The sequence below is a fragment of the Peromyscus eremicus genome, chromosome 7 (assembly GCF_949786415.1).
Source record: "Peromyscus eremicus chromosome 7, PerEre_H2_v1, whole genome shotgun sequence".
Lineage (NCBI taxonomy): Eukaryota > Metazoa > Chordata > Mammalia > Rodentia > Cricetidae > Peromyscus > Peromyscus eremicus.
In genome coordinates, this window is record NC_081422.1 from 104,625,836 (window position 1) to 104,649,689 (window position 23,854).

Here is a 23,854-nt window from a genome sequence, read left to right on the forward strand (position 1 = left end):
GTGGAACTGCATGTATGTACATGACGTGTGCATATCTGTGGGGAGCTGAAGTAGGAGCCCTGTGATGTTGGAGGCATGGGCATGGATTCAGTAGACAGTCCTCCGCGTGCTACCAGAGGGGCAGAACCTGGTCCCCAGTCAAGGACTAACTGGAAGAGGCTGGCCAGGTCTTGCCTCATTTGGCAGATAATCAGACAGGGTGTGATGATGCCTGTGGGGTGGCTCAGTGGGCGGGGAAGCCCAGAGCTCAGGAGCCTTCCAAATGCCCCTGACCAGGAAGTCACATCTGGTGAAGGAACCTGGTACAGCCCTTCCCTTTTTCCTGCCAGGCCCTGCCTCTCTTTGGACACTCGTGCAGACGAGGAAACCAATGCCCAAAGAAGGAAAGGGCTGGCTCAGGGGCACCTGGCACAAAACCAGTTCTTTCCAGCTCATGACCTGCCCCGCCTGCTAAAGAGGCGGGCAGACAGACGGCAGAGGTAGAGAAGGAGGACTCTGGGGGAACGAGGCTCCCTCAGGGGCACAGGAGAGGGTATAGAAAGCAAAGCAGGGGTGACTGGAGGGTGGGTGGAGAAATGGCTCAGTGGTTAAGAGCATTGGCTGCTCTTCCAGAGGATCTGAGTTCAATTCCCAGCAACCACATGGTGGCTCATAATCATCTATAGTGGGATCTGATGCCCTCTGGCATAAAGTCAATAGAGCACTCATATACATAAATAAATCTTAAAAAAAAAGAAAGAAAGAAAGAAAGAAAGAAAGAAAGAAAGAAAGAAAGAAAGCAAAGCCGGGCTGAGCTGATAGCTCAGTTAGGTAAGTCCTTGCTTGCAGGCATGAGAAACTGAATTTGATCCCCAAAACCCATGTGAAAAAGCCAGGTGTGGTGATGTGGTGGTGCACCCCTGTAATCCCATCACTGAGGAAGCAGAAGCAGAGACAGGCAAGCCAGTCCATCTATGACCAATGTGGTAGGTCAAGGCCAACGAGAGAGACTGTCTCAAAAATAAAAAGGACACCATCGGAGGAAATATAGCCACACACGCACACATGTGCATCTGCATACATACATACACATCGCGCGCACACACACAAAGAGTAATGTATTTACCTTTTTAAGAGTATTTAAAAGAAAAAAAAAAAAGGAAAGCAAAGGCTGGAAAGAGGGTCTTGGCCAGGTGGTGAGAGAAGAGGCTGGGGGAGGGTTCTTGTGGAGCAGCGTGGGGTGGGGGGAGGGTGGGTGATAGTGTCACCTGTGGTAGGGGCCAGGGCAGAACTGAAGCTCTCACCAAAAAGCAACCTGAGGGAGTCAGGGCTGCTAAAGTTGGATGTCTCTCTTCTCCCTGGCAAGATGGACTGGACGGAGGCTGTCCAAGACTCGGGTAGGGGCAGGTGGACCTTTGCTTTCTTTTTTCTTTTTCTTTTTCTTACTCTCTTGCCCAGGCTTTTTCCCTCTGTGCTCAGGCTTGGAAGGGTTAGAACCAACTCAGCCAGGCTAGTCAGCTCCTAGAGGCCAGATGCCACTGCAGGTGCAGGGGTGACTAACTTGCCCGCCAAAAAGGGAGCCCGGCAGCCAAACAGCAGCCCTCTTTGTTACGAGTTTGAACCATGATCCCTTCTCCTTCCAAGAGTTTGGTCTGGAACTGCGCCGCCTTTTCCAAGGTCGAAGGCTTTGGCACAGGAAACTAGCCAGCTTCAGGCTGTACCCGGAATGGATGCAGGGGCCCTCCTTCAAGGTCACACGCAGCAGTAGCTGCTACCGAAGGACGCCCAGCTTAGGGGCTGCGGGGCATCCTGGCCGACTGCTCTAAGCAACAAGTTTCCCGAATACCCCAAAAACTCCTTCGCGGGGGTGTGGGGGTGAGGGTTGGGGCTCGGTGACCCAAAAGGGGTCGGCCAGGTCCCAAAGCTGCAGCCTGGGCAGAGTCGGTGAGCCAAGCAAATCGGGTGGCCTCAGGCACCGCCCGCCGTCTTCGGATCCGGGAGGGGAAGGTAAAAGGCGACCGATAGCCAGGGTGCGAACCTGGAGTGCACGCCCGCCGGAGCGGAGCCTTTGCAGGCGGGTGGTGACGGGAGAGGCGCCTGAAGAGAGCTGTTGGCGTGGGAACAATCCGAGGCCGCGCTCCGCCTCCTCGGAGGCGCCCCCGCGCGAGCAACACCCCGGGGCGGGGCGCGGAGAGGGAGGGCGGCGGGGCGCGGAGCTGCGCGGCCACTCGGGGCACCGCGGCGCGTGGCGCAGGTAAGGGCGCGCTTCGGTGGGCGGGGTCCGCTGCCCCACGAGCTCGGCGGCGGGCGGGGGCTCTCTCCTCCTCCCGCTGCCATGGTCACGATCCCCCTCCATCTTCGGTCTCAGTGGAGTTCTTAGCTTCCTCCTCCCTGTCCCTTGATCACTGGCTCGGGTTTAAACGCAGCGCGGGGTCCAACCCCCTGCAGCAGTGAGGAGCGCTAGCTCAGCACAGTACGGCCTGGCCAGGACCCGGGTGCCAGTGTATCACCCAGAGGGAGAGGCTGCCAGGAGGAGGTGACGCTGGCTGGTCAAGGCGGAAGGGCCGACAGAGAAGCCGAGAAGGTGGTGTTGCCTGCCTGGGAGGAGCGTAGACAAATGCCCAAAGGTTGGAGCAGAGTAGTTAGGGCAACTCCCAAGACTGCGCCAGGACAGGCAGAGGAAAGGGAGGCTGAGACAAACACTACTACAGAGACTGCGAGGCGTCTAGGGTCAGAATCTTGGACCCGGGGAGAGGCAGAGGCCGGGGCTGGAGCCTGGAGGACAGGTGTGACAGTTCCGTGCACTTCCCTGGGGCAGACACTCTTTCCACAGCCCCACTGGGCATGTAGGTTGATTAATGGGTCTCCAGCACGGTTTAGGAAGAGGCCTCCACGGCAGAAATAAGTCCATGCCAGTCCAGACCAGGAAATACCAGAGTGAGTGCCATGCTAGGGTGCGGCTGAGGGGCCTGAGGGGCCGGGGCTGGGTGAGGGCGGGGGAAGGCCCCAGTGACCCTGCTCGGGAGAAGTCTGGTGTGGACAGAGGCCAGGAATGCAGAGGGAAGGGAGCAGGCCCGACTACTGTTGACATGGCCACAAGCACAATAGCTGACACACCTGTGTACTTGTTCGGGCTTCACCCTGTCTGTGAGCATCAAGTGTACCTGGGGAGAGACAGGAGGCTGGGCCCTCCAGGAACGCACTGTGCGCCCAGTGAGTCACCCCTCTGAGCCACTTGGTTCTAGTGAGCTTGCTGGGGCTGGGAGTTTGAGCTCAGCACTTGAGCTACAGATGATGTCTCTCTGCTCTCCTGGACTTTCTGTGCCTCAGTTTCCCCCTTCGCACAGCCTGCCACTAAGGGCCCCAGAGTTGGCAAGAGGGAGACAACTATAAGGAGGCCATGTCCTTGACCAGAGGGATATGGGATGGGAGGTGGGCCCAGGGGTGGGGGTGGGGAGTGCCCTGGCTGGCCTCCTCTGCTATTCCACACTGCCACTGTCCTGCACACTCCCTCTCAGACACTGGCCTTGCCCCAGGCTTCTCCCCACCTCACCACTTCCGGGATGAACCCAGAGCTCCTAGCCTGGAGACTTCCACATCGGACTCCCACTCCCAAGCGCAGTCTTCCCAGGCCCCCTTTACCATCTTTGCTTAATTTCTACCCTCTCCCCCTGGGTGATGAGATTTCCTGGGGGTGGAAATCCTGGGGCCACAGACCTGAAAAGCACTGCAGAGTTAATTAACCTGGGTCTATAGGATTCACCCAGGTCCAGTTTGTGCTTTGGGATGTTTGGGGATGTGGAGCTTAAGGACCAGGTTGGACAGTCTGTTCCTTTGAGGGGCAACCACGGTAGTTTGAAGTGTTCCGATCTAGGGAAATCTGAAATGAATGAGCTCCATTTCAGAGAGGATCAGGGATGGGGATAAGCTGTGACGTAACAGGCTGAGATGTCTCACTTGTGGAGAGCAGGTGAGGTGTGGGCTGGGTACCAGGGTAGTCCAAGGTTGCAGTCATAGACTTTCCCTTCTGTCAATTTCGGGAAGCATGGTTGAGGGCCAGGGAGGTCCAGGCCAGGTGACACACTGTAATCCCTCAGCTGGGCTCTCCTGGTCAGTGAGGACTGAATCAGAGGCTCCTGAATCTGTCCTCCCCACCCTCCACATGTGTGGGGGAGACTGATTTAATGACCAACAAAGATGGCTGCCGCTGGGTGTCCAGCGGTTCCCTTTTCCTGAGTCCTTCCCATAGCCTCACCCTCCCCACGCAGCAGAACAGCAGCAGGAAAGGTGGGGCAGGAATGCCTTGGCCCAGGATCTGGGCCAGAGGTTCCCGCCCTCCTGTGTCCTGGAGCCAATTCTCTTGGAGTCCTGGGTTCTGCCGGAGACCTGTGGTGCTCCTGTAGCATCTTTGGGGTGGATTCAGGAAGACTAATCCCCCTTCCCATTGGCTGGGGTCTGCCTGATGCCACCTGCCCATCCTTGGCTGTCCTGATGATGACATCTCCTGCCCTACCCAGTCTGCTAAATCAAGGCTTCAGAGTGTAAGGACTAGGCAGAGTGAAGACACTTTACCTATACCCTGAGGCGGCTGTCAGGTCAGGCCGTTTGGACAGATGTTTATCCTTGCTAAGTGAGGTCCGCGAGGGCTGCTGGGAGGGGCTTTGCCTGAGCAGAGCCACAGACAGCCCAGCTATGGAGGGGGTTCAAGCATCTTTCCCCACTACCCTTGCCTCATGGCAGGATGCTGCACTGCTGCTTGCTTAGAAGATCCCTAAGCCAGGTGGCGGTGGCACACGCCTTTAATCCCAGCACTCGGGAGGCAGAGCCAGGCAGATCGAGGCCAGCCTGGGCTACAGAGCGAGATCCAGGACAGGCACCAAAACTACACAGAGAGACCCTGTCTCAAAAAACCAAAAAAAAAAAAAAAAAAAAAAAAAAGATCCCTCACTTAGAGCAGAACATTTCAAGGCTCCAGCTGACCTGCCTGCCTGCCCCAGTGACGCTGTTCCTGCGTGGGACCCATCCAGCAGGCTCAGTCTGGTTGGGGGAGGGAGACATGTAGGGTCTGGGCTCTTGCCTGTGCTGAGCTTTCTCATTGCCCGGCCCTGTCTGTCACCTGTCGTCAGGTCTGTCTTTCGGAGTCTGATTCTGATCTGCTACTACCTTGTTCTGAAGCCTCCATGATCTTCAGGGTTGTCTGCTGGTCATCGAGAGTGGGCCATCCTGCCGGGCGGAGGTGGCGCACACCTTTAATCCCAGCACTTGGGAGGCAGAGGCAGGCGGATCTCTGTGAGTTCGAGGCCAGCCTGGTCTACAGAGCGAGATCCAGGACAGGCACCAAAACTGCACAGAGAAACCCTGTCTCAAAAAAACCAAAAAAAAAGTGGGCCATCCTCACAGGCTGGGCCAGCACTCCAGCGAGCCTTTGCTTTTATTTCCCCCCCACTACTATGCTGGCTTCTTCCCCACTCTCCTCCTCTTTCTCTCCCTCCCTTCCTCCCTCCCTCTCTTCCTTCCTTCCTTCCTTCCCATGTTCCTTCTCTTTCCTTCTTTCTGACAAGGTCTGTCTTAGCCCAGGCTACCCTCAAATTCACAGCAAAATCCTGCTGCCTCAGTCTCCCCAGTGCTGGATCTGCGGCTCATCCTTGTTCTCCTTTGTGGCGTCAGCAGGAGGCCTCCAGAGGCTCTTGTACAAGTCTTTCCTGGCTTACTCAGCTCTATCTAGTGACCAGGAGCCTGAGCCTGGCCAGGACAAAGAATGACTAGGCAGTCATCTCCCTGGCCGCATGTGATGGGAGAATTCCCACTGAGCTGCCCCTGGTCTGGGTAGCACCTAGCCTTAATCCATCTTTTGTTTCTCTTGTTGCCCTCTGTGTGAATCGCGTCTGAGAGTTTCCCAAGGGTACAAAGCGTATGCAAAACTTGAATGGGAAAAATTCAGGCACACTGTGATATTCCTTAACTGAGAATTTGTATTTGGGCATTGTTCCTTTGGAAGTTCTTCAGGATGTTTTGGGGACATGGAAATCAACTTGCTAAAAGTGTAAATTTGGAGAACAATAAAATTGCCCTTGGCTAAGGGAAGGTGTCTCAGTCCCTCAGGCTGATTCCCCTTGCAGCTGGACCTGTGTGAACCCACACCCACACAACAACACACATGGATCTGTGGCAGTGTTTTAGTAAGCCAAAGCTGAGTTTGAAGACTACTCCTGGGTGGAAAGGGATGCTTCCTTTGGTAGTTTTCAGCTTCCCTATTCCAGGGCCCCATCAGGTAGCAGGGCAGAGGTCAGTGGCCAGAATAGATCTCTTTTTGAGAGAAGCTGGGCTCAGTGAGAGTCTGATGTGGATGGTTATGGGAACTTGCTTCTGGGAACTGGGAGGATATTTGTGACCCTGTCATGTTCTCTGGCTGTGACCTGTGTCCTTCCTGTCCCATAGGCCCTGCGTCTCACACCCTGGCTATGTGTAGCTCTGAGGAAGCAGACCTGCTTCGGCTGGAGGAGGTCTTCTCAACCACCCTTGCCCGCACCAACAATCTCATTCTCCAGCCCCTGCTCTTGGCTGGTGAGTCAGGCCCTTAGTGGGGAAGGGAGGGGGCACAGGAGTGGCCCCCGCGGAATAGATTTCTGCCTCGTTAGACATTCTAAGGCAGCTTTCTCAGCCTCGAGGGGGAGTGATGCCACTTGATCCTGCCATCCTTTGGTGGAGCCGAGGCCTTGGCCCAGGAAACGGGTGGCTCCCTTCTCAAATGGCCTGGGAGGAGCACAGGCGTGGATAGACCGCTCGCCTCACTTCTTCTTCCCACTCAGGGCTCCTGTGGTGCTTTGGAAAGGCCTGACTAGAAGGCAGAACACACAAGGCTTTCTTTCACCTGGGGTTCGCCCTTGTCACGTGACCTTGGGCGGGTGCCTTCCTCTCACTGTACATCTATACGGTGGCTGGGGACTGACCCTGAAGATCCACATTCTGCATCTGGGTCTAGAGACTCAGGGGAGCTAGGCGACTTGGCTCCCCCAAGATAATTAGGGTTGTCCTGATGAGTAGGAGGCATATGCACAACCCTGCTTACTCAAGGGTTCAGCCCTTTACCGCAGCATGCCCCTCTAGGCCCCAGAGTCTAGGGGGTGCTAGTATGGTCCTGAGCACCCCAGGACTACAGGACCTTTTCTCAATGCCAGCTGAAGGTGGTTGTTGTTTCCACAGACCCGGAACCCTCCGACTCCTGTGGCAGAGAGTGCCTTCGGCTTCTGCAGCAGCTACATGAAAGTACCCAGCGGTTGTGGGAGGTGACGGACCAGAGCCTACATTCACTTCGGCAGAGGCTGTACGACCCGCCCTCCATGGGTCTGGAAGCCTTGCTGTTACTGAACAACGCTGACTATGTCCTGCAGGTCCACGTGGAGTAAGACCCCCCTGGAGCAGTCTGTTGCTTGGCCACAGTGCCAAAGTGCCACCTCTGTTCTTGGTTCTAAGGGTCAGCTGGAGTGGGGTTCCTGTGGGCTAGTTTGTTGGCTTGGCAGCAGGTTCAGAGGCTCAGACCTAGATTAGGCCTATAAGATGCCACTGTTGAGACAGGGCTGCCAAGGTTGAGGGTGTCAGGGAATTGCCTGGGCCATAGGGTTCTGGCTGCTCAGTGGGTGGGATCTGGGATCCCAAAAGGGCAGGGGCTGAGTGTGTTGGGAGCTGGGCTTTCAAGACGATCCTGGGTTGCCCATAGGTACATCAAGTCTTATACCGACTGTGTGGTGGTGCAGGCCTTTCAGAGTGTCTCAAAGAGGAGGAGGTGAGCCTGGGACTGCCATGGTAGCTCCCTATGTGGGTGTGGGTGTCTAGCTGAGGGGGATTTGGGGAAGCCCACCCCAGAGGAGCAGGTGTCTTGTCCACTCACCACTTGAGTGTCTGCAGTTAGTCTCCCTATCACCTCTGAGGTGAGGTTGCAACACCTCCAGAGAACTCAGTGTTTTGCTGGACTAATGGGGTACAGGGCTGGGGTCCTGGGTCTGGGAGCTGGAAGAAGCAGTTAGAACGGGGTGGTACGGGTGGGTGTGGGCTTGGAAGGGGGGAAGGTATTATGTGGCCCTTCCTAAATGCAGTGAGTACTGGAGGAGCCAGAGGAAGAAGCTGCCGCAGCTGCTGTCCTGGGTGAGCTCTGAGGGCTCAGTGGGCACCATGCTGTGCCAGGCCCTCAGCCAGCCACTCACCCAGCACGTGCAGAAATACGTGGTCCTCCTGCTGAGCCTCAGGGACACCCTTGACAAGGTTGGTACCGAGAGCAGTCCAAGGATGGACGTGTGGAGAAGGAGCTGGAGGTGATGAGAAGCAAGGCTGGGGGACCAAGTTAAGCAGTGGGGAGGGGCCCCAGGAGAGCATAGCTTTGCCCTGGGGAGGGGTTTGGGTGCATGAATCTGCCCTATGGAATCTTGGGCACACGGCTCTGCCTTGATGGGGGCAGTTGACACTCCAGGAACCGACATGGAATTCTCTACCGGGTGTGAGGACTTATGACCCAGGGCCATGCTATTGATGTCAGTGAAATGTCCTAATCCGTCTGGAAGCATCTTAATGCACCCTCCCTGTCCCCAGAAGAGTAATCAGGGAGAAAAACAGTGAGCTGTGGCTTAAATTTAGGCCTGACCAGTGGAGGGGCCCTCATGGCCATCACAGGGGTGGGGGCTGGATCCAAGACCCTCAGAGCCTCCCCACCTGCCCTGTCCTTCCACAGCACCACCCAGCCCAGGAGCTGGTGATGCATGCAGTCACCCTGTTTGGGAACCTGCAGTCCTTCATGAGGCAGGCCTTGGACCAAGCTGTGGCCACACAGGCCCTGTGGCACAGCCTCAGCAGCCGGGTGAGGGTGAGTCTGGGGCTTTGGGACAGTTAAGGAAGGGGGTTCCACATTGGATATGGGGCTATGCTGGGTGGCTTAAGCAGCTCTCTGCCTCAGTTTCCCCATCTGGAAGGAGGACTGATAACCTGGTAGCTGTCTATCACCCTTGGCCACCTGCTGGGTCAGCAGAACTGCCACCAGTTACATATGCCTGTCACTATTTAGCACAACATATAATGCCCCTGCAGAAAAGAGAGTCCTCGTGTCCCCAGAAGACATGACAGGCTTGGACCAGGAGTAGAGAGGGCCAGAGTAACCATGGGAGACAGAGGGTGTAACATACTGGGTGAGGGTACCAGGAACTCTCTGACTGTGACAGGGTGCCCCAGAGAGAGAAGCTGTGCTGCCCTTCTGGGCTAGCCCAGGGATGACCCCCCACACACACCCATCTTGGAACATCAGTGTGTGTGTGTGTGTCTCTGTGTCCGTCCGTCCATCCTGGGGGCTGCTCCAGGCCTGCTGGGATGGTCTCTGGGAGGTGTCTGGGGTGCAGGAGGGACGTGCAGGGCTGGCCAGCAGCCTCCAGTATAGGCACCTGAACTTCTTGCCTCTCTCTGTCCCAGCAGGATGTGCTCTGTGCCCCTGCTCACCGACTCCTACAGGATAGCCAGGACATCCCTGTGGTGGTCACCCCGCTGCGAGCAGAGCGTGTGCTGCTCTTTGATGATGCCCTTGTGCTGCTACAGGTTAGGAGGGGATAATGTGAGGTAGGGTTCTGGGGTCAGGTTAGAAACTGAACAGGCCACAGGCTTCTGGGGAGGATGGCATGGGGATGGGGACTGAAAGGCCAGGGACTGCGGGTCAAGAGGAAGACTGACTGGGCTTCAGCGGTTGTCCCACAGCTGGTGACCTTGACCAAACTCACTTGTGCTCACCGCACTGTCTCCCCTGCCTCAGCATGGTGGCCTGGTTTGGGGTTTGTTCTGATTGTGTCTCTACCCTCTTCTTCTGACGTCACAGTTTGTTCACTAGGAAATGTTTCCAGCCCTTCCTTGCTTGTACGAGTTCCTTTCCTTGTTGCTGCTCAAAGTGCCTGACAAAAACAACTGGAGGGAGGGAGGGATGGAGGAAGGAAGTGATGGAGGAGGAAGGAAGTGATGGAGGAGGAAGGAAGTGATGAAGGACGAAGGAAGTGATGGAGGAGGAAGTGATGGAGGAAGGAAGGAAGTGATGCAGGAAGGAAGGAAGTGATGCAGGAAGGAAGGAAGTGATGATGGAGGAGGAAGTGATGGAGGAGGAAGGAAGTGATGGGGGAGAAAGGAAGTGATGGAGGAAGGAAGTGATGGAGGGCCTTTGCTCATGCTGCTGTTTCTGTGGGATTCTCTTGTCTCTCGGCTGTCTCATAAAGTTCTCCATTCTCTGATTGGCCTGTGCCCTTCCCACTTCCTGGTCTAGTGAGGGCCTGCTCGGGCCAACTGGGAGATGGCAACAATCCAGAGAGGGGACATTCCATCAGACTCTGAGCAGGGTCACTTCTTCGGTAGGAAGAGGAACATGGGAAAAGGTGACGTGAGGGGTGCTTGGGGCAAGCTCAGGAGGGTGTGATGGCAGAACTGACAGCTTCAGCATGGAGAATGTGAAGACAGGTGTATGAACCTGGACGTGTCAGGCTCTATAGTGAACCTCGGTCCCCAGGCAAGAGGAGCCTTAGACATTTGCACCAGGGGCTGCCAGGGGCCGACTATGTTTCTAGAAAACCCTGGCAACCCTCTGGGGTAAGGGAGGCCTGTCCAGGTGCCTCGCTAGGCCTAGGATGAGAAAGGAAAGAGCAGCTGCAGCTGAAGGGGACCGAGCTGATGGAAGAACTCTTGCTGGGCATCTGGGGGCCCCAGGGCAGGTGTCTCTGTAGACACGGCTCTGGACCATACCCATACTCATCTTCTTCCAGGGCCACAATATCCACACTTTTGACCTGAAGCTGGTGTGGGTAGATCCTGGCCAAGACAAGTGAGTGACTTCCTCTGCAGGTGTCCCTGGACTTCCCTCCCTGTGCCCCATGATATCTGCTTACCCCTCCAGGCTCCCACATGATCCCCACTTCCAACCCTAGATGGAACTGGGGCTCACCGGTCACCTCTATCTGCCTAGGTGCGTGCTGCACATCCTCACACCCGAAGAAGAGTTCTCCTTTCAGGCCAGAGACCCCCAGGGCCAGGTGAATGAGGTGGGAGCGTGAATGGTGGGGATCAAGTCAGAAGCCAGGGGAGGGCAGAGTGCCAATCCTACAGGGCTAGAAGGGCATCAGGGGTATGCCTAGGGTTCAGTATGAGGATGTTAGAGGAAAAGGCATTTCCCACCGTTAGGCTGAAGTAGAGACCTAAGTAGATGTCTGTTCCCACCCTCTTGTGTAGCCACCTGGGCTACTCAGGCCGGATGTCACATCTTAGAAGGACAGAGTGGTGGGGAAGGACCTGGGTGCCCCAGGAGGCCTCATTAGAGCATACCTGCAGCAGCAATGACATGTTCCCTGCCTTCCTGTCCCCACCAGGTTGTCTGGCAGTGGAAAGTGACCCAGGCTGTGTGCCAGGCCCTGTGTGGCAAGAAGGACTTCCCTTTGCTGGGGTCAGACCGGGACTCACCCGTACCCCCTGACTGCCGCTGTGTGGCCTATACTTTCCGCCATGAGGGCCGGCTCTACCAGGCTACCTATGAGGGTAATTGGTGTCGGGCCAAGCCCCACGGCAAGTGAGTCACCATTGCTGTGGGGCTAGCACTTCCGGCAGGTCATCAGAAAGAAGTGTGCTAGAAATTGCACTGTGATTCAAGGGGAAAGGGGACTACAGATGTTCCCAGGGCTCTTCCCAGGGGAAGTGTGGAGAGTTCCCCAGTGCTCCACAGGGTTGCTGGTGCAGGAGATGGGAGGGCTTTCTGTAAGGGAGCTCAGTGCTCAAGTCTAGTTGGAAGGTCCTAGGGTAGAGGAAGGGACGGGTGCTGAGAGTCTCCGGGTGCAGCTCTCTGGGGCTGGGGCTGATGGCCTGATGCAGTGGACCTCACTTGTGTTCCAGGGGAACCCTGAAGTGGCCGGATGGGCGGAACCATGTGGGGGATTTCTGCCAGGGCCTAGAGCATGGGTAAGCTGACTGGGGCAGATGCTGGCATACGGGGGAACCAGAGGAGCTGCCGTCCACTGGGCCGCCCCAAATTCCCAAACCTCACACAGGAGTGGGCAGCTGGCCCAGCTCCTCTCACCACAGAAGGGAAACCTGGCTGGAATTGGAATGTGGGTCTCAGGCCCTGGCTTCCCATGGTGGGGGAGGGGTGTCCTGAGGGTTTTTTGCCAGACAATAGGGGACTCTGAGATCTTCTGTACTTTCTGAGGGACTCCTTGGAGACAAGGACAACTGGGTAGTGTGGAGGGAGGTGACGGGGCATCTGATCAGGCAAGCGGCCTGGACATTTACTTCTGACCCCACCCAACCACACGGTCAGCTTTGGCATCTGCCTGGTGCCCCAGGCCTCTGAGGACGAGTTCGACTGTTACAAGTGTCACTGGCGGGAAGGCAGCATGTGTGACTATGGCATCTGTGAGTAAGTGACCGTTGGCCTGGAGGGGAGGGGAGAGGGGACGGACATCCTCTGGACTGAGCTCCTTGAGGTGGAGCCGACCGACTGCTGGTGAATCTCTCCAGGTACGGCACTGACAGGGTGTACAAGGGCTATTTTCAGGCTGGCCTTCGGCATGGATTTGGTGTCCTTGAGAGTACCCCACAGGCCTCCCAGCCCTTCAAGTACACCGGCCACTGGGAGAGAGGCCAGAGGAGCGGCTATGGCATTGAGGACGACAGTGAGAGGTGAGAGCTGGCAGAGAGAAGCCAGAAGTCCGGCTGGTTCAAGCCGCAGGCTCTCCCTGGTCCGCCTGGACCCCTCAGCCTTTTGTCTTGCTCTGTCCTGGGCGCCTGCCTCCATGGTTCTTCCCTCCATCTGTGCTTCGTGCTCTCTCTGGGGGGCTCCACCCAGCACGCCGGCTCCTAAGGATGATTCCCTTCTCTGCTATCCTCTGTTGTTCTTGGGGTCCTTCCTTCATCTTCTCCCGTTACTACCTGTCTCCCCAAAGCCCCTGTCGGCAGAGCATCCAGACGGCACAAGAGAACTGTTCTCTCACATTCCCTCTTCCTTTAGGGGTGAGCGCTACATCGGCATGTGGCAGGCTGACCAGCGTCATGGCCCTGGGGTCTTGGTCACCCAGGCAGGCGTCTGCTATCAAGGCACATTCCAAGGGGACAAGATGGCCGTGAGTGGCAGTCCTTTCCCTGGGCGCTCTAGCTGAATTAAAGCCAAGCTGGGTGGATGACGAGATGCTGAGCTCTGCCACCCATCTCCTCTGGCTTTGGCAAGATCCAGGCTTCTTCTGGGCCTCCCCTTCCCTATCTTCAGGTCAACGGTGCTTACTGTACATGAGCTAGGAAGGGACAGCTAGTGGCATTCAGTAGACCCCTTCCTGGCCCTAGCTGATTCTCGGTCCTCCTCCTGGGGTCTTCCTGTGACTCCTGCAATTGATGTCCTTAGCATATGAATGGCACATGTTTATTGATGACAGACATCAGAGAACCCACCCAACATCACATCCTGCCTGAGATCAAACCCAGTTCCTCCAAGGCCAGGCCTCCAGCTCTTACCTTCTGCCTCTCTGCGAGCCAGGGCCTTGATGTGCGGTGGGGGTCTGGCCAACAGCTGTGCATGGTTTTATGGGTTTGTTTAAACTCCACCTTGTTCTGGAAAGAACCAAATTAGACCTCAAAGAGAAGGAGAAGGCAAGGCAAGAGTAGACCTACAAAACAGTCAGAAACAAGTGGAACATGAACTTGTCAATGATTTCCTGGCAGGTGCAGTAGGAAGGGGACTTGATTGGTCCTTAGGACCCAGGGCAGTAACAGGGAAGCCAAGGCAGCTGAAAGGAAGCCAGCACTTCCTGAGGAGGAGCCACATCTGAGAGATAACTAGGGGCTCCCACATCTGGGGTGGGCGGTGCCAGGGCCGGGGTGCTCTTGGCCCTGTGGGTCAGTGTCCACCCACTGGTTTTCTGTCCAATCTCATGCCCCCTCCCTCTATTCTCTTGCTTCTTCTCAAGGGCCCGGGCATCCTACTGTGGGAGGATGACTCTCTGCACGAGGGTACTTTCACCAGGGACCTGGCACTCCTAGGGAAGGTGAGAGCCATCCACTTCTCATCCTACCCCATAAAGCCAGGGCTCAGAGCTGAGGATGAAGATAAAGTATGGGCAGCCGGAGGATGCTCCTCCCACCACCATGGTGTCCAAAGGGCTCCATGTCCTTGCCATGCTGCATGCAGTCCTGACTTAACAGAGCAAGGTGACAGGGACTGGAGGATTTGCTTCATGCCCAGAGGGCACAGGCTGGCTGTGCCCATGCTGTGCCCTTACATAGCCATCACCACCTGAAACTCGGGCAGCTGTCCCTGAGGTCACTGTTCTTTCTTCCTGCCCAAGTTGACATAGCAAAAGCAGTTGTGTCCATGCGGAGGTCTTTGGAAACTTGGGGATAGTTTTGGATGCAGAAGGATAGGTGGGTCTGGTACCTCATGAGTGATCAGAAGTGCTATGGGTGGAGCAACTCCACACAGCAAGACACTGACCCTCTAGCTCCCTGGATCAAGTCTCACAACGGAGGTGGGTGAGACTTAAAGAATATTCCGGCACCTTTAACGGACAGGTAGAACACATGGTCAGACATTTCCATCTGACCCACTCAAGGAGGCCCAACATTGACACACTTGGCTGGGCACACAGACGTATCTCTCTTCCCTTTCTGCTTCCAGGGTAAGGTCACCTTCCCCAATGGCTTCACCTTGGATGGTTCTTTCAGCAGTGGGACAGATAAAGGACTGTACACGCAGGGAGTGCTGGACACAGCTGCCCTCCCGCCCGACCTAGCCAGCACACGCAAGAGGTGAGAGCCCAACCTGTTTGGCAGTGTGTGTCTCTTCCCACCCAAGGCCTCAGGGCTCAGTGGAGGCCTTTTACTGTAGAAGACTCCAGAGCCACAGGTCTTCCAGCCGGACGCTCCTGAAGTCTAGGGCTAGGAGGATATACTGCCATACATAAACTGGAAGAAAAATAGGATTTGTCTCACTTTGACCCTGGTTTTAGCTTTTCTTTTTCCTAGAAGGGATACACGACGGTTTCCAAGTCAAACACACAAGGAAAAAAAAAATAGAAAATAAAATTGTGACTAGATCTTAAAGAGACGGACACATGGTTATAGATATAGTTATAATACCCCTTACTGACTCTGACTTTCCCAGCAGCCGAAATGAAGGAAAGAAACTTGGTATGTAGACTCACCTTCCCACAAGCACTAGTTTGTGAGGCAGGTTATTTTCCCAAGACAGCAGAAGCCCCTTTGGAAAACTCAGTTCAGGTGAATAACTCGCCATATTTGTTGAGAATCTGGGTGTGTTGAGGGAAAATGATGGAAAATGGTCCCAGATGGAATTTCAGAGGTAGGGAAGAGGTACAGCGGACTCATTAACCTATGGTCCCTGCGTGCTACTTCTCTCTGACAGCAGGAGCTGGGAGAGAACAGTGGTCCTGGAGAGGTCCGCCCCAGCCTGGCGGGGTGCAGATGTGGGATACCTGTGAGGTGACAGCCAGAGAGGGTTCCCTTTGTGAGACGCTGCCTGTTAGACTCACAGTTGGGTCTCGCTCAGCCTGTTGGCAAGGCAGTATCCCCCACAGGGAGGCTATGGGAGAGGACAGGACAGAGCGAACTCCTGGACTTCCAGGCACCGGTCTGTCTGGATTTGGCCTCCAGCTCTCCAGGCCCTGTGCAGAACCATGTACCCCGTCTCTCCTCCATCTCAGAACACAGGCTCTGCCTTGTTTTCTCCTCCACTTGTCTTGGAGGTCAACTCTGCGTTCTCCATCCATCCCGACTCGTGGGGCCTGGTCACAGGCCAGCCTGGCCTCACCAACCCAGCCTGCACCAGGGGCTTGCTGGGTTCTGCTCCATCTTCCACATCTCTTGCTGTTCCCTGATCACAGACAGCTGGGGCTGGGTGCCTTCCCTGTGGAGAGCCGCTGGCAGGGAGTCTACAGACCCTTCCAGGACTTCGTGCGTTCAGGCTGTCCTGGGGACCTGCAGGAAGCCCTACTGGGCTTCCATGTGCAGAGCTCCAGGGAGCTCCGCGAATCCCAGGAGTACCTGTGCTGTGAGAGGTGAGCCTGGCCCTCTGGGTGTCCCTGCAGGTCAGAGACGGGTTAGGGGAGCTTCTGGGGTTGGGTGCGGGCTCGGGCGGGTGAGGGACACTGTGCATGGTGCCCCAGGAGCCACCCCAAGGACTGTGCGGGCAGCATGGAGGACATCCTGAAGGAGCTGCTGCAGCACCGCGAGCCCCAGGCCCTGCAGCAGTACCTCAGGAAGGTGAGGGTCCAGGCTGGGGAAGGTCTCCTGTATCTCACAGCATGGTGCTAACTGGAGGGGACGGGGCCCACGGTGTTCCTGGTCCTCAGAGGGCCTCAGTGTTCCCGGTCTGGGAGGCTGGTCTGGGTTCACAGTGCTCCACATCCTGGCTCTAAGCATCCCTGTTGTCTCCCTCGGGCCCAGGCTCTGAGCAATTCCCGACACCCTCTGGGGAAGTTACTCCGCACCCTGATGCTGACCTTCCAGGCCACGTATTCAGGCATCGGAGCCAACAAACACCTACAGGGGATGGCTCAGGAGGAGGTGAAGCAACATGCCCAGGAGCTTTGGGCTGCTTACAGGTGAGCCTGTGCGCAGGGTGAAGAGCACTGCCTAGGGACTGGATTGCCCAGGATTACCCTTTCCAAGGCTTGGCTCTATCCAGTGCCTCTAACTCAAGTCGTATTCAGTTCAGGACCAGAGGTTGGTCAGTGTCAATGGTGACCAGAGGTATGAGAGATGTCAGCAGGAACTTCCAACAGCTCCTGGCCAGGGGCCAATCCCTGTCTAGTCCCTGGGCATACCCCTGCCCCATAAGAACTCTACCCTTGCTGTAGGCTGAGTGTGACTCTAGTGTTCAGATCTATCTGTCCTGTCCCAGGGAGAACCTAGATCCTCTGAGCATTACAGATAGGAGCTTCAGCTGCCACTGGAGTGCCAGGACCCTCCAGCACTCACACCAAAGCTCCAGCCTTGGACCCACAGTGGCTTGGACCCACTGTGGCAGGAAAGGCTAGATTCTACAGGCATCCCATCCAGATCTAGCCAGCCAATTCCGGGAGATGGGACCACCTGCTCTCCGTTTTGGTGGCTGGGAGGGTGGAATTCTGTTTCTGTGAGTGGCAGCCATATCATGTTCCTCTCGTTGGCTTGCAGAGGTCTGCTGAAGGTTGCCTTACAGCGCCAGGGCCAGACCCTGAAGGAGGAGGACATGGAGACAAGGTACCTGGCCAGGCCGCTGCATCTGGGGCCTCCCTCTGGGTGGCAGTGCTTCTTGGGAAAGCACTGGGCATGTGTGCTATTATTTACCAAGCATGGTGCATTGACTCGACATCACAGTGGCCCGTGACCTTGGTCCTGGGATCCATCCAGGAGTGGTGCCACCACGCACTAGATACATCTCCGTTCTAAATGTGCCCTTCCAGCCTCATGCTTGAGTTGTGCAGAGGGGGAAGCAGTTGCCCGAGGCCTCCTCCTTCCTGTGCACTACGAGACTGCGGTGTGGAGGAGATGAGCCTAAGGTCACAGAGAGCAGGAGTTAGCCGTCCCCGGGAGACTTCATCTCTGCAGATGCAGAGGTGGGCCTGCCAACAGTGTCCCCCACCCATTCTGGCCTCTCAGGGACCTGCAGGTACACAGGCTGCTGTTGCCCCTCATCCTGCCCAGCTTCTACTCAGAGCTCTTCACACTCTACCTGCTCCTTCATGAGAGAGAGGACGGATTGTACAGCCAGGGCATCACCAACCTCAGCCTGTTTCCTGACACGAAGCTGCTGGAGTTCCTGGATGTGCAGAAGTAAGCGCCTCCTTACGTGCTCAGCCAGAGCTGTCGGGGAGCAGGTGGTTCTACCCAACCTCAGCTGTGAGGGGTACCAGACTTTCTTTTGGGCCACCAACCAGCTCCCAAATCATGACACGCAGGCTTATTAGTTATGAATGCTCGGCCTTAGCTTAGGCTTGTTTCTTGCTAGCTCTTATCACTTAACCTGTTTCTCTTCATCTGTGTTTTGCCTTGGGGCTTTTTACCTTTCTTTCCTTCTGTATATCTTACTCGTGTCTGGCTGGTGGCCGCCTGGCTTCTGACCCTGGGTATGTCCCTCTCTCTCTCTCTCTCTCTCTCTCTCTCTCTCTCTCTCTCTCTCTCCCTCTTTCTCTTCTTCCCTCAGAGCCTAGATTTCTTCTCCTTATTCTCTCTGCCTGCCAGCCCCGCCTATCCCTCTCCTGCCTAGCTATTGGTTGTTCAGCTCTTTATTAGACCAATCAGGTGCCTTAGGCAGGCAAGATGAAACAAATGCAACACATCTTTACATCATTAAACAAATGCCACATAAACAAATGTAACACACCTTTCCACAGTTAAAGTAATATTCCACAACAGTGAGGCATGCTCATTTATACATACACCACAGAGCTCTGGGACACACAGTCAGGTGCAGCCAGATGTAGGTGCTCAACCATCCCACAAAGGAAAACACCTTTGCTCTTCCCTCTGACTTTGCACCGGCCACTTCGGGGGTTATTGCCTTCTGGCTCAGTCCCTCCACTGTCTCCAGGGAGAGCCGGCATGTCCTGCCCCTTAGCTCCAGTGATACTCTTGAAGCCCCTCCTGGCTTGGTGTCCTACTCAGCATTGACTGGGCCTGCCTCCAGATCCACCATTTAGGCCCATACACTTGGAGTGAGAGTTGGGGAGGAGAGGTCTTCAAGGGTAAACTGAGGGATGTTCTGGGAGCAGGTCAGACAGGTGCTTACCATAGTCCAGTCACTAAAGCCTAGTACTTCCCTTGCCCTCCCACATCCTCCTGCCCCTGACACATCCTTTTTCTGTAGTGCCCCTCTGACACGTGCATGTCACAGGTGCTTGATATCCCCCCCACTCCCCCTCTCCTCCAGAGCCCAGGGCCCCTTTGTCACGGCAGTGGCAGGTCACTTCCCCAGGACTCTGTGGCTTCCCCTGGCCTCAGGCTGTGTGCATATACCTGAGGACATCACCAGGATGGCCCCACAATCCCTCCCCATTGCCTGTTTAGCCTTCCTGGGAGGGACACAGAAATGGGGTGTGTCTTCTGAGCTCAGAGCTGCAAAGCCTCCCACCTCCTGTCTCCAATTCCAGGCACCTGTGGCCCTTCAAGGACCTCAGGCTGACGAGCAATCAGGTAAGAGAGCTCTGCTTGCCTGGGGGAGGGGCCGGTGGTCCTGGAGCTTCTGAGTCAGGATCGCCTGGGGAGAGAGGCAGGTGAGGGAGAGCCCAGGCTTCCGTCCTGTCTCCAGTGGCTCCCACACGAGCAGTCTCAACCTCAGGCTCTTCCCGCCTGGCTGTGACTGTGGGTAGCACACCTGAGCGCTGAGCCTCCGTTTCTTCCTGTGTAAATAGAGCTACCCCAGGCCCACCTCATAAGACAGCCATGGTCAAGGGCACGAGGCTGCCGGCTGTCCCAGGACTATCTGGAGCCTCCTAGGGAAGCAGACTCTGTGGGCTCCACGGTTTTTACAATGCTAGGCAACAATTCCGCCACTGAGCCACGTCCAGGTTCTTGTCTTATCGAGTCAGAAAGCAGGGGTCAGCTCAGAAACCTGGGTTCCAACAAGTCCTTGGGTCTGGGGACCACTGGCATCAGCTGTGGAATTGCATCACCAAGCAGCCTTGGCTGTCAAGATGACTGTCTTTTTTTGTCCACCTTGGTCCTCTCAACCTCTTGGAACCCAGGTCCCCCTTTTTACAGCTGCCTAAAGTGAAGCTCGCAGTGGGGCTGTGGGATTGCCCTGGATTACTTCGCCATCAGGGCAGGGATGTACTTACGTCAGTGATGGGGCAGGTGTGAGTGGCAAGGGACCCTGAGGATGGGAGCATGTTAAGCTGGATCCCTATTTTACCTCTCCACTCACCTTTACAGAGATATTCTCTGGTTCGGGACAAGTGTTTCCTGTCAGCCACTGAATGTCTGCAGAAGATCATGTGAGTGTCTGCCCTGGTTTGGGGGCGGTGTGCATGTAAGGGCGCAGGAGTGCTGTCCTCCTCCTTGACCAGGAGCTGCACCTTCCTTACAGCACCACAGTGGACCCTTGGGAGAAGCTGGAGGTGCTGGAGAAGACCTACGGGGAAATTGAGGCCACGGTATCTCGGGTGCTGGGCCGGGAATACAAACTACCCATGGATGACCTACTGCCTCTGCTTATCTACGTGGTGTCACGAGCTCGGTGAGTGGGAACGGGGGTAGATGGAAGTAAGACTCGTTTCTACCCTGTCTGCACCAAACACAGGACAGAGGGGGAGCTAAGGCCTAGAAAGGAACCAGTCTCGTGGGTGCCTGGGACAGAGCTGGGGCCCTTCCTGAGGTGTCTAGCCCTCTAGGCCAGGGCTGCCCCCCGCCCCGGCCCAGTTGTGGGGTATCTGTCTGTGACTGACTTCCCCCTTCTCCCCTTTGATGTCACGGTACTTCCTCTAGAATTCAGCATCTGGGAGCTGAGATCCACCTGATCCGTGACATGATGGACCCCATCCACACAGGCGGCCTCCATGACTTCCTGCTCACAGCTTTGGAGGTGAGGGACCAGGGCTTGTGTGTGAGCCCAAGGAGATTCCTTCCCTGCCCCAGACACCATGATAGAAAGAGCTCAAATCCCTGCCTTACATGTTTCCATGGAAAGGGTCCCTGGTGCTGTGCACAGGGCAGATGAGCCTCACAGCCCTTCAGGTTGCAGCTCCAAGCCATGTGCAGAGAGAAAGAATGTGGCTGACAGCTAGTCCTAAGTGGAGCAGTGTGTACACAGGGAGGTGGGGGTGATGGCAGCCTTGGGGGCCTAAGGCCATGCATGTAGTTGGGAGCAGGTCTGCCGGCAAGTCCCCGCCTCGTCTCTCTCCCCGCAGTCCTGTTATCAGCACATCCAGAAGGAGGAAGTGCGGCTGCACCGTCTGCCTGGCCACTGGGACTCGAGAGAACTCTGGTGACACGGCCACTCCGGACCAGTGCAAAGCCAGGGGCCGCATGGCTGCAGTGGACTTTTGTGGAGCAAGGACTCCCCACTTGCTCCCCATCGCCTGGGTCAGGGCAGGCTGTGGAGATGCTTCTCAAAGGAGATGGAGGTTTGCTTCCTACAGGGACACACCCAGCTGCTGTGACCCCATGGCTGATAGCTCTCCTTTGGCCTCTGGGCTGGGCTCTGATTTCTCAAAAGTAGCACCGTCTTGGGTCAGGGGCCCTCCTAGCTTCATTCCGCCTCAGCCCTTCCTCTGTAGGCGTCAGTATCTGGGCTGCATGCCATGTGATGGTGGAGGTGATTTCCAACATTCTTCCAGTCCAGTTTACCGAGCTCGGCGGCCCTTCCCCCAGATCTGGCCTCATTCATTTCTTTGGACTGAAATGGAAATCCTCACGCGACTGTTCATCTCATTTCTGTCTCTCTGCTCCTGGCTAGAAGGTCCCAAGCTGCTCTGTTCCTTTTCCTGTGAGTGTCTGCCTAGGGACCTGTCTCCTCCTCAGCTGGGCTTCAGGCTTGAGCTGGGCTCTCAGGAGGACCCTGTGGCAGGAGACCTCAGCTCTGTGCCAAGCTGCCTTGTTGCCTCTGGCAGGCCCTGCCCTTTGCAACGGCAGGGGATGTAAACACCAGTCATTCGCCTGGCCTCCCTGACCAGCCGACTGCAGGTGGCCCCTTAAATGACATACCTGAGATACTTTGTGGCCTCTCTGTGGGAGGGACAGCAGGAATATTCGAGGCTTGCTAGTGCCCTGACAGATGAGCATCTCCGGCTCAGGACCATCAGCAAGTCTGGTCACAGTGCTGGGCTCTGGGTCACTGTTTCTGGCTGCAGGTAATGCCTCCCACCAATTCAGCCTGTGTGGGAAGGTCAAGGGAGGTGTTGAGACTGGTGCACAGGCCAGGGCTGAGGACCACCTTCAGAGCGTCTCAGGAAGTGTGGAGCACTGTATGAAGAGAGCTTATTATTCTCCTGCACTGCCATGTCCAGAGCAAGCAAAGAGAGGCCTTCCCCGGCTGGATCCACCAAATGTTGTGTGAACATAGGGCCTGGTCTTGAGTTCTGTCAGGAACTTGTGTCCCCAGGAAGATCCTTTGAAGGGTCAAAATGATGGAGCACTCTCTCTCTCTCTCTCTCTCTCTCTCTCTCTCTCTCTCTCTCTCTCTCTCTCTCTCTCTCTCTCTCTGTCTCTCTGTCTCTCTCTCTCTGTCTCTCTCTCTGTCTCTCTCTCTCTCTCTCTGTCTCTGTGTGTGTGTGTGTGTGTGTGTGTGTGAGTGAGTGTGACAGCCCTAAGTACCCGTGACACAGTTCAGCTGTGACAAAACCCTGCCACCCTCTCTCCTGCTTCCAACACTGACTGAACTTGGGCCTCTGGTCCTCATGGGTCCACAGGGTTTCCCTAGTGTCCTGGTAGGTTCCAGGAGCAGCCAAGGCTGTAGCAAACTCCTGAGACAAAATTAACATCTGAGAGGGACACAGGACTAACTGAGTGCAAGTGGGTGCCAGTCAGCCGCTCACATTTGGTGCTTCTGGAGGCTGATGGGGCCATCTCAGTGATGGCCTCTCCCGGATGGATTCTTTCATGGGTGTTAACTGTCCAGCCTAGAATGCGTCCCGTTTTTGACATGTGAGCCATGCAAGAGGGCTGTCTTAGGAGTTCATGGTTGCTGTCATCAATACCCTTACGAAATAAGAGAATCCGCAGGCCAGATGGCACACCCCCTCGCTCCATCTCACTTCATGGCTTCCGGAGGGAAGGCTGAAAGATGAGACATGATGTGGTTAAAATCTCTTCTATCTCAGCCGGGCCTTCTTCATTTCTTTTCCTGACTTATAATTTTCTTTTTTTCTGGCTACTTCTGGGGGGGGGGGGAATGGCCACAGTTACAGTCTACTTATTTATTTGGGATTTTTAATAAAGCCGTTTTATCTTTATGTGTGTGTGTATAAAGGCAAGAGCTAATATAAGGCGTCTTCCTTGATCATTCTCTACCTTTTTTTTTTTTTTTTTTTTTTTTTTTTTGGTTTTTCGAGACAGGGTTTCTCTGTGTAGTTTTGGTGCCTGTCCTGGATCTCGCTCTGTAGACCAGGCTGGCCTCGAACTCAGAGATCTGCCTGGCTCTGATTAAAGGCCTGTGCCACCACCACCTGGCCTCTCTACCTTATTTTTTGAGATAGAGTCTCTCCTTGAACCTGGGGCTCCTTTCTCTGCTTCCCCAGGTCTGTGGCTGCAGGCTTGCACCCCTGTGCCCACTGGGTGCCGGGACTAGAACTCAGGTCCCCATGCTTGCACAACAAGCACTTTACTGACTGTCACCTCGAGTCCCCCGCACCCCATTTCATCTTTTCACGGCACCTCCCGCCTGTGAGGGACAGGGAGCGTGTAATGCTCACAAATGCCCCAGACAGCTGCCCACTGATGGAACGTTTAGCTACAAGAGGGCAAGGGTCATGTTCAGACGGAGTAACACTGGGAATACAGAGCTTCCTTTCACCCTGAAAGTGGGGATTGTGTCGTCCCTACAAAGGATATGTACGTATTATGTGCTTTGTCCGGGGGCACTCCCGGGAGGTCACAGGGTCTACAAAGTCTGTTTGCCAGAGCCGGGTGGAGTCGGACTGTGCATCTAGTGTTTACTCAGCTGTGGCCGTAAGTTTTCTCCGGTCCCACCCAGCCCCGCAGTCCCGCAGCTGCTTATAAAATAATCATTCAGAAGCTCAATATTAATTACCAATTGTTTGGCCTATGGCAGGCTTCTTGCTAGCTAGCTCTTATAACTTAACCCATTTCTATTAATCTATATGTTGCTACGTGGCCATGGCGTTACTGGTCTGCTGGCGTCTTGCTGCTCCTTTGGCGGCAGCTGGCGCCTCTT

The 23,854-nt window shown here is 55.7% G+C and overlaps 1 protein-coding gene across 1 annotated transcript; it reads left to right on the top strand.

Moving 5' to 3' along the window:
* Positions 1-2,294: 2,294 nt before the first annotated feature.
* Als2cl (ALS2 C-terminal like) lies at positions 2,295-22,118 on the top strand. The gene is made up of 26 exons (XM_059268769.1): positions 2,295-2,563; positions 6,418-6,543; positions 7,183-7,381; positions 7,697-7,762; positions 8,073-8,238; positions 8,702-8,833; positions 9,433-9,552; positions 10,755-10,813; positions 10,955-11,021; positions 11,355-11,551; positions 11,872-11,937; positions 12,296-12,394; positions 12,496-12,657; positions 12,986-13,097; positions 13,935-14,012; positions 14,642-14,772; positions 15,867-16,040; positions 16,149-16,245; positions 16,429-16,586; positions 17,161-17,226; positions 17,626-17,799; positions 19,116-19,158; positions 19,897-19,958; positions 20,051-20,200; positions 20,449-20,545; positions 20,871-22,118. The coding sequence occupies exons 2-26, from the start codon at positions 6,441-6,443 to the stop codon at positions 20,949-20,951; spliced, it is 2,859 nt and encodes a 952-aa protein (XP_059124752.1). The 5' UTR covers positions 2,295-2,563; positions 6,418-6,440; the 3' UTR covers positions 20,952-22,118.
* The last annotated feature ends 1,736 nt before the right edge of the window (positions 22,119-23,854 follow it).